The sequence below is a fragment of the Macrobrachium rosenbergii genome, chromosome 30, assembly GCF_040412425.1.
Source record: "Macrobrachium rosenbergii isolate ZJJX-2024 chromosome 30, ASM4041242v1, whole genome shotgun sequence".
NCBI lineage: Eukaryota > Metazoa > Arthropoda > Malacostraca > Decapoda > Palaemonidae > Macrobrachium > Macrobrachium rosenbergii.
In genome coordinates, this window is record NC_089770.1 from 1,683,501 (window position 1) to 1,693,500 (window position 10,000).

Below are 10,000 nucleotides of genomic sequence, written 5' to 3' on the forward strand. Positions count from 1 at the left end.
AGGGGAGGAGGAGGATGGATAAGGGGAGGAGGCGTTGGCTGGGAGGTTGTCATCTACATGGCTAATTGGGTTTCTTCCTTAAGATTTTATGTGTTCATGAAGATACCTCATTTGTTTGATGTATAAAATACAAACTGTATTTATACTGTATACGTATGTACATATGTATACATTCATCTATCAAGTATGCAGTAATTAATATATATTTTTTCTCTAAATATTCAGTCTGTATTATACATATACTTATATATTCATATATATAGAAATTAGCAAAGATTCAGATAAGTAATTCTAGCTTAACCTATTTATGCAATACCATTAAAAAGACGTCGTTGCTTTTAGATCTTCATATGCCTGTATTATTCACTTCATTCATCTATGTCATTCATCCATACTGTTTTTTTACTGTATTCATCTATGTCATTCATCTAGATTGTTAATAGAAACTTATGCAATAACATTAAAGAGACACCTTTGCTTTATAGATCTTCATAAACCTGTATTATTCATTTCATTCATTCATGTTATTAATCCTTACTGTTTTTTTTTATTGTATTCATCTATATTGTTTATAGATTTTATAGATGACTTGTGACAGGAAACTTTATTCATCTATATTGTTTATAGATTTTATAGATGACTTCTGACGAGGAAACTTTATTCATCTATATTGTTTATAGACTATTGATGACTTGTGACGAGGAAACTTTATTCATCTATATTGATATTAGACTTTACAAATAACTTGTGACGAGGAAACTTTATTAATCTATATCGTTTATAGACTTTATAGATAACTTGTGACGAGGATATTCATCTATGTTGTTTATAGACTTTATAGATAACTTGTGACGAGGGAGCATGTATTCTCATATCCACCTCCGCTTCTCCTCATGACCAGAACTGGAACTGGAAAACCTACCTTCCAGTTTTTCCTTCGAGTAACAACTCTGAGGTTCCTGTTGTCATGGTCTGTGGATAAGGCAAAGTTCACACTGGAAGGAGAGAGAGAGAGAGAGAGAGAGAGAGGTGGAGAGTAGGAGGAGGAGGTTGGTGTTGGAAACTGCGCAGTTTAGCTGAAGAGAATTTGTATAATTTTTTTTGTCATCATTATCATCATCAACTTCATATTTAAAACTGACATTATTATTATTATTATTATTATTATTATTATTATTATTATTCATTATTATTATTATTATTTGTGGAGAAACAAATCCACAGATTGAAAAGGGAATCGAACATGTCCCCAGGAAGGTTTCTTTAGAGATTTATATCTAAATATATATATATATATATATATATATATATATATATATATATATATATATATATATATATACATAAATACATGGATTTGTTTCTCAATTCAAGACTCATGCCATATTATTATTGTTATTATTATTATTATTATTATTATTATTATTATTATTATTATTATGAATACACTACAGAGGTGATCTTTAAATTTTCCTGTCTCTGCACCTCTCATTCCAGTGGACAAAGCCGTCCTTATGCCAGCACCACCATATGCTTCGTGACGACCCCTGTAAGTTCTCCAAAGTGTTAAAAGGTAAAACAAGCATGCTGTGGACCCCTGAACTCATCCAAGCAGCTGAGACGAACGACAATCCCCCAGAAACATCATAACAAAGCTCAGACGGAAATTCCTACCTGTCACACCAAGTCTAACGATTTTCCAGGTAAGAGAGAATACCTGTATACAGGTTCTTCCCTCTCTACATGACCTGAGAACCCACAGGTCCACTACCCTCGTCCTGTTTCCAAACCTGTTTATTAACACCTCGGATCTTACTTGGAGGACCTGTTTTCTTCCAGATCTCCTTCTCTTTCTTTGTAATGGTGTTGTCACTAGGCATTTGCTTAGTTATGTATTTAGGGTTACTCAGTGTACGTGTGTATATATAGGTCTGCGTGCACGCAAACACACACACACACATATATTATATATATACATGTATATATATAATAAATACAGTATTCATACTTGTACGTATTCTTATACGTAAGCATATGTAAAAATGCACATTAAAGAATACTCATTTCTCGAGGTAATGGAAACATAACAGAAATCGACAGTATGATGTTCACCATATCACCATCACTCCCCCAAGTCACTCCCCACCCACCCACCACAAAACAAAAAAGAAGAGAAGAAAGAAAAGAAGAAGAAGAAGAAGAAGAAGAAGAAGAAGAAGAAGAAGCACAATACACCATTGTTATTACACAACAAACCTCCCCCCCCCCCTCTCCACCCAAGCTCAGCCTCTCATAGAGTTATGCCACTACCACTCGCCCGCACACACAAAAAAACAACTGAACTAGTTCGCAAAAACAAAAACTCTGAAAACAAAGGCGTAACGTCGTACAGACTCTTCGAGAAGCCCTGGCCTGTCCTTTATACAGCTGCTGACAGACAATTCCACCACGATCAAGGCCAGCGTCTTTGGGGAGTTGCTCGGGATTACTTTACGGTGGTCTTCTGACTTGGCTGATTCGTTCTGAAACTGGTACAACCTCTTCTCTGGTTATTCTGAGTTTGGAAGGGACTCTTCAAGATGTTGCTAAGGGCGCGAGAAGTGAGTTATAAAGTTGGTGATGACTTTGTTGGTTTTGCCTGCTAAAGCAGGGCTCTTGATGATGAAAATTCTTTGGTTTTTTATCTGCTGGTTTTTATCTGCTAGAGCAGGACTCTTGGTGATGAATTCTTTGGTTTTTGATCTGCTGGTTTTCATCTGCTAGAGCAGGACTGTTGGTGATGACTTCCTTGGTTTTTTTCTGCTGGTATTTATCTGCTAAAGCAAGACTGTTGGTGATGACTTCATTGGTTTTTATCTACTCAAGCAGGACTGTTGGTGATGAATTCCTTGGTTTTCATCTGCTGGTTTTTATCTGCTAGAGCAGGACTGTTGGTGATGACTTCCTTGGTTTTTTTCTGCTGGTATTTATCTGCTAAAGCAAGACTGTTGGTGATGACTTCATTGGTTTTTATCTACTCAAGCAGGACTGTTGGTGATGACTTCCTAGGTTTTTGTCTGCTGGTATTTATCTGCTAAAGCAAGACTGTTGGTGATGACTTCCTTGGTTTTTGTCTGCTGGTATTTATCTGCTAAAGCAAGACTGTTGGTGATGACTTCATTGGTTTTTATCTGCTCAAGCAGGATTGTTGGTGATGACTTCCTTGGTTTTTTCTGCTGGTATTTATCTGCTCAAGCAGGACTGTTGGTGATGACTTTCTAGGTTTTTGTCTGCTGGTTTTTATCTGCTAGAGCAGGACTGTTGGTAATGACTTTGTTGGTTCCTAGGTTTTTGTCTGCTAAAGCAGGACTGATAATCAAGGTAAACACATACTGAAATTCAACAGATTTTGTAAAGGAATACAGTATCGTCATATTCTTCTCTGAATCTCCACTTACCATAGCAACTTTCAGTGAGCCTAAAGGTTTCATTACCTTGCTTTATCAGTCTGCTAGTCAAAAGTGAGTCCGATTTCTAATACCTACCAGTTAGCAGTGCGTCCGATTTCTTCAATGTAGGTTGCCAGGACGAGATAATGAAACGTTTCAGATCGTTATCCATGATTACAGTCACTAATTAGTTCATACGAAATTACATCAGGAAACGTAATTATCATCATACTTATGAAAAAAAAATCATACTTATGAAAAAAAACTAGGACAGCTATGAAAAGTTAAACAACCTTCAAGGGAAACTTTTATGTTTATTGATATATTACGACATTTACATAAAAACTTCCCATTAAGGGCAAGTTTTTTTTTTTTAAGGAAACACTCCGGTCCAAAACATCTAGAAAATTCATGCCAAGGAATATAACAATTTTTTTACATTTCACTAAATCAAGAAATATTACGAAGATTGTATCTAGGAACATTAATTTTTTTTATAAGTGTATATATTTCAGAGGAATGAAAAAACTTCATCACAAAAAATAAATCAGAAAATATCTCAATGAATTTGGAAACATAAATCATAAGGAGCTTATTCTGAAGTGTCCAAAAATAATTTTATTCTCAAAACGTGTTGAAAAATATTTAACCAAATCAAAGAAATCTAAAATCTTTACATCTAATAGATTTAAATACTTGCAAAGCAAAGCTTTCCAACTTAACAACTTAAGAAGTATTCCTAGATAATTAAATAATTCATTTTAACATTCCAATGTACAAAGACACTTCATTAACATAAATATGAATAATAAATGATACCTCTTTCTGGGATCATTCAGAATCAGCATGACTATATGCTGTGTCAAAAAAATGTCACTCACTCCCACTTCAATTTCATGGCTTCTCCGGTCTCGTTGGGACTCATTGCCTTTCCTATCAGATCCCTAAAGCCTGTTGCAATGTACTTTACTTTATAATTCACTGTATCCAGAGACAATTTATTTCTCCAAAAAACACAAAACAATATCTCCATGACAGAAATCATTCTCACTGGACAGAAAAACAAACTTGTACCTAACGTGGAACAACATTCCAGTCTGGTGTACTTAAAATGATTTCATTTACAAAAATCAGGGTAATTGTCTCAAGGAATATATCAGTAATTTAACAAATGGCAGTTCAATATGTTTAGAAATCAATAAGAACAAATTTATTATAAATATTTCACTAAAATGAAGCAGTTCCAATCACGGGATAAAACAAAGATGTAAATACAGGTCAAGATCTATTCCAGCTCACTACATCGAAAAATATTTTTCCAATATTCAAAAAAGTAGCGTTTCATTATAATATAGATATATATTTACCATAAATCAGTAAACGTTGGAAATCATTGTGCTGAAAAATCAAAGTAATTCCTTACCTTAATAACAAGTTCTTTTCAAGGGAAAAATTTAGTAAATATCTTAAGGAATTTATCAAGAATCTATCAAATGATTCAGAATGGACTAAGAAAAGTGTATCAGAATCCTTGACAACAGTTTTTTGTTGAATTGCGCAGACAACCAGTTCCTCGAGCGAGATACGTTTTTGTCTGTGGCAACAAGAAGTCATTTAAGATAACAGGAAATTTGATGTTATATTCTGTAGGACCTTTTCTCGTAAAACTTTACTTTATAGAGGTAGTTTTTCACGTATTGTTGACTGTATAATAAACAATAAAAAGATGTATACCTGTAAACACGGCGATTAAATTATGCGATCATAAAACGCTGTTTGGGGCTCAGAATCAACTTGCAAACACACGGTGCTCAAATCTAACACATCGAATTATTGGATGTTTTTAGAGTTATCTCGCTAATTAGTGATTAAGATAAATACTGTAGGGGACTATTGACTTTAACAAAAAAAGTCCTTTAAGAGAACATTATCCACAGATGATTGTAAATTTGCAACGCTTGATGTGTAAAGAGAATTGGTCGTGCTGGGTGTCGTAAATGTATTTGTATTAGCAAACTGGTGGTTCTGGTTGACATTAATGCGCCTATATACTTTAATGTGCCTATATAAATAAATGTGGTCTTTCTGGGTTACATTAATGCTCCCATATAAACATATCTAGTCGTTCTGGGTGACATTAATGCGCTTATTTTAAATATAATCAGTCGTTCTGATTGACATTATTAATGTACATACAGAAACATATGTAGTCGTTCTGGGTGACACTAATGCGGCCAGTAGCATTTGGTAGGATTAGAGGGCGGAGCTTGCAGGCACTGGCCAAGGGCTTCACAACCAGGAGGTGCCCAGTGCTGGAAAAAAAGAGAAGAATGAAGATAAATAATAAGAATATGGAAGAACAAAGGAATAAAGAAGTGACAGCAAAGGATTCTAACCACTAATTCTTATTCCAAAGTAGTTTGAACAAACTAAAGAATTCTGTTTGTTGATTCTCATCATTCCTGAAGCATTTATTTTTTATTTAATGAGGATGTGGGAACTGGAGAGAGTATGTGTTAAAGGAGATGGATAGCCTGGAAAAAAGTTGAAAACAGAACAGAAGAAAAATCAAGGATATTTGGTACTGATAACAGTGTGTTGGCTGCATATGGACTACTGTAGGTACTAGCCTCTTCTCACTGGGGCTAAAGGACTTATGAGAAATACAGATTCGTATCAATTTGTAATCAATCAGTTCAACCATTATTTAATGGAAGTTTCCTAAGGTACTGAAAACAAGGATGAATTCGTGAATGGTTAAAAACCAACTGACATTGAGCACTGGAATGAAAATGGGTAATATGGACGTGCATGGACAAAATACAATGAAATCTGATGTTGCAAATGATTCTGTATGCATCATGGGTTTAAAAACTGCGACATCCTGACCAATTAAGTTGTAATTATCCTCAAGAAAGAAAGAGATACCTACCATGACAGCTGGATCACACCAGTTGAGCTGAGGTTCGCCTTTGACGAGTTTGCCACGATGGTCGAAGACAATTTGCAGAAGCTGTGGAGGAAATTTTCGAAGTTAATAAAAACGAAGAAATCTCAAAGGCAGCTCTGTCGCCTGGTTCACAATAAGTAATGTTTTTTGGCTTAATTTCATGAGGTTTAGTCTGTCCTCCTTCTAGAGCAGAACCGTCCACTCCCATGCCCGTAGGCCAAAAGTGGCCCGCTAGAGAAAAATAAGTAAAAGTATATTTCTCTTATTTATATCATGAAAAAAGATGACTCTTGAAAACATAAACAGACTCATTTCTAGATTTTGTACCTTCTTTTGTAAAGGGCTTGTTGAGGAGGTTGGTAGATTCATTCACACAATAAGCAAACATGTATGAATATACTGGACACCGTGTAAAAAAATGACTACCCTGAATAACATAATGTTGTAGGACCTGATGCAAGGAAAACTCATTGAAAAAGGTGGATGCGGATACAAAGATTAACTTTATAAATTCATTATTGACAACCGGGGCACGAAGATCGTACCCAGCATTGGAAAGGAGCCAACATGATGTACAAAAAGGTCAGTAAACCATGTCACACTGTGTAATACAGTCAGGAGGATGACAGAAACAGGATGCACCCTCCTGATAACAATTCCCATTCATGAATTCATTCACAACTTTAAGTCGTAGTAACGGCAGTACTATGACTTGATTCAGTTGTTATCATTCATTCCTCACGCCGTTGGACTGTGGTACAGAGGAAGTCGGGCATTTGGAACTTGAAGTTCAAGCAAAGGTGGAATACATTGCTGCCCTAATACCATTCTCCTTGAATTTCAATATATTTTTATCTAATTTTTTAATTTATGAATTTATTTTTTCTTTCTTAATAAGTAAGTGGGATCTCATCTTTCTGTATTTCCCTTTACCTCCTCTAACTTCTCCCTAATGAACATCATAATATCCTTTGGAAGCTTGAATTTCAAGTCAATGGCCCCTGTGGTGGTGGGCTTGTTCCATACGAATAGGGGTTCATCTTCTGAATAATAATAATAATTTCCGTCGGAGAACAAACGTACAAAGAATGTAGAGGCTCTTACTCTCGCCTTCAGGAACTCCATTATTCAACAGGGGTGCCAACCAACCACGCCCTTTACATACCATCTTACACAGTCCACCGCAGAGGTACCAACCACACCTTTGGCATAAACACCGTCTTCCCACCGCTGGTAAACAGAACTGCCCTACCCTGGGCATCAGTTTTCAAGGTCAGAGATGGGGTTAGATACCCCGTTACCATACCTGGGTCCACGTAGAGGCGCCGGGTAGGATTGGAACAACCCTTTAGAAATACCCCGGAGGAAGTTGCATATTTGCTATTTACATATTTGTTTGGTATGCGGTTATTTTCTCTTTGTTGTTCATTCTTTGTTGTTGCTATAAGGTATAACCAGGCGATAGCTATGTTTGAGAATATTGAATTTGTGAAATAAACTGCTTGAAATGACTTGATACGAGGCCTTTTTTCTTGATGAGTATGTTGGAGAAGTGCTGATGTTTAATGTATGTTTTTTTATAATGTGTGTATATATATATATATATATATATATATATATATATATATATATATATATATATATATATATATATATATATTCATGAGATTAAAAAGGTTTGAAAGGTTTAACAAGAGAGTAAAAAGCTTTGAAAGGTGTAACAGGAGAACAGAAAGGATTGAAAGGTAACAGAAGAGTAGAAAGGTTTGAAAGGTGTAACAAGAGAATAAAGGTTTAAAAGGTGTAACAAGAGAGTAAAAAGGTTTGAAAATGTAAATAGGAGAGTAAATAGGTTTGAAAGGTGTAACAGGAGAGTATAAAGGTTTGAAAGGTGTAACAAAAGCGTAAAAAGGTTTGAAAGGTGTAACAGGAGAGTAGAAAGGTGTGAAAGGTGTAACAGGAGAGCAAAAAGGTTTGAAAGGTGTAACAGAAGAGTAAAAAGATCTGAAAGGTGTAACAGGAGGAAGACCTTTTGCAGTTGCACAATGAAAAAATATTTTTAGGAGAGGGTTGAGGAAAGTAAGATGGAAGAGAGATTATAAACGGAGGCACAGTAAAAGGAACGAAAGGGGTTGTAGCGATGCCTACAGTGCACCGTGTGAGGTGCCCTTTACAAGGAAATAAATAAAGAAATTAAATTTAAGGGAACATGACGAACATACTCACCGCTGGGACCTGCTTCGTGTACTCGGCCGAATGAGGGCTGAGTGGATAGCGTTCCGTCGGGTCCTGGTCTATGTTGAAGAGGATTGGCATGTCGCTGTGGTCTGTTTGATTGGTGGTCGTCATGTTCTCCACTTCGAATCCTGGGCAGTAGTTGATACCCTGAAGGAAATCAGAGTTAGGATCCACTGCAGTGGGCTAACTTCCAGTTACCTAATTCGCTGATTGGGGCAACGCGAGATAAGATTAGTTTTTAGTGGTGTCTCCTAATCAGCCAATCAGTGGACAGGATTCGATCCTGGGTCCTCTTGCTTGTTAGATGAGTGTGCTACCTGTCATATACTGAGGATCAACACACACACATATACTGTATATATGTGGTGTGGGTGTAATATATATATATATATATATATATATATATATATATATATATATATATATATATATATATATATATATATATATATATATATTTATTTAAATACATATATATATATATATATATATATATATATATATATATATATATATATATATATATATATATATATATGTATATATATTCATATATATATATATACATATATATGACCCAAAATACAGTGAACAAAAATAGTGACAACCAGGTTTCTAAAGGCATAATAACTATAACACAATTACTATTATAATAATCAATCATGTGACCACACAGAACAAGAAGTTCACATCAAGAAGCCCAACATGTGACGTGACTATGTCACTCTCATGTGACGGTCGCCACACAGTCTGCTAAAACACTTTGCCGTCACTTTGACCCACCTGCCGGAGTTCGTGCTCAGGTGTGCTCCAAGTCCACAGGTGCATCTTGTAGGACCCTTGCGAACAGCCATGAGAAGATTACCTCGGTAGAAGAACACGGGTCTGGCAGAGAAGAATAGAAGGATTAAGGCATCTTCTATGCAAACTGTGTCGGTTATTATTATTATTATTATTATTATTATTATTATTATTATTATTATTATTATTATTATTATTACTATTAACTTGGAGAAATCGCCATGATGTCTCGAAATGAATATTATAATTATCAACATCATTTCTAATTTAGAGAAGATTATTATTATTATTATTATTATTATTATTATTATTATTATTATTAAGTTGGAGAAATCACCATGATGTCTCGAAATGAATATTATCATTATCAACATCATTACTAGTTTGAAGAATGAAATAAGAAACGTTTTTCAGATTTATTGTTATTATTATTATTATTATTATTATTATTATTATTATTATTATTATTATTATTATTATTATTATTATTAAGTTGATTTTGTAGCTTCAAGTTAAATGTGAATTTTTGGTCCATTTGGGTGAACCTGCTTTGCCATTTTGAATTTAACCTTCTTTTGTCATT

At 34.8% G+C, this 10,000-nt stretch overlaps 2 protein-coding genes across 2 annotated transcripts in view; both read right to left on the reverse strand.

The window, feature by feature from the left end:
* Positions 1 to 3,722: 3,722 nt before the first annotated feature.
* Positions 3,723 to 10,000, reverse strand: part of LOC136854922 (N-acetylgalactosamine-6-sulfatase-like) — a 14,553-nt gene continuing 8,275 nt past the window's right edge. The window contains exons 10-13 of the mRNA XM_067131457.1: positions 9,400 to 9,501; positions 8,605 to 8,763; positions 6,361 to 6,441; positions 3,723 to 5,740 (exon numbers count right to left, since the gene is read on the reverse strand). Of these exons, the coding sequence (XP_066987558.1) occupies positions 9,478 to 9,501 (24 nt within the window). The 3' untranslated portion in view covers positions 3,723 to 5,740; positions 6,361 to 6,441; positions 8,605 to 8,763; positions 9,400 to 9,477. The remainder of the gene's footprint in view (positions 5,741 to 6,360; positions 6,442 to 8,604; positions 8,764 to 9,399; positions 9,502 to 10,000) is intronic.
* Positions 5,654 to 9,444, reverse strand: LOC136854716 (N-acetylgalactosamine-6-sulfatase-like). Its single transcript, XM_067131302.1, has 4 exons — positions 9,400 to 9,444; positions 8,605 to 8,763; positions 6,361 to 6,441; positions 5,654 to 5,740 (listed from the first exon to the last, which is right to left on the reverse strand). The coding sequence occupies exons 1-4, from the start codon at positions 9,442 to 9,444 to the stop codon at positions 5,654 to 5,656; spliced, it is 372 nt and encodes a 123-aa protein (XP_066987403.1).

Coding starts and splice junctions, on each gene's coding strand:
- LOC136854716 (XM_067131302.1), bottom strand. CDS start 9,444: ATGCACCTGTGGACTTGGAGCACACCTGAGCACGAACTCCGGCAG. Junction 8,764..9,399: donor CTGAGCACGAACTCCGGCAG/GTGGGTCAAAGT, acceptor GATTTCCTTCAG/GGTATCAACTACTGCCCAGG. Junction 6,442..8,604: donor ACACGAAGCAGGTCCCAGCG/GTGAGTATGTTC, acceptor TTTCCTCCACAG/CTTCTGCAAATTGTCTTCGA.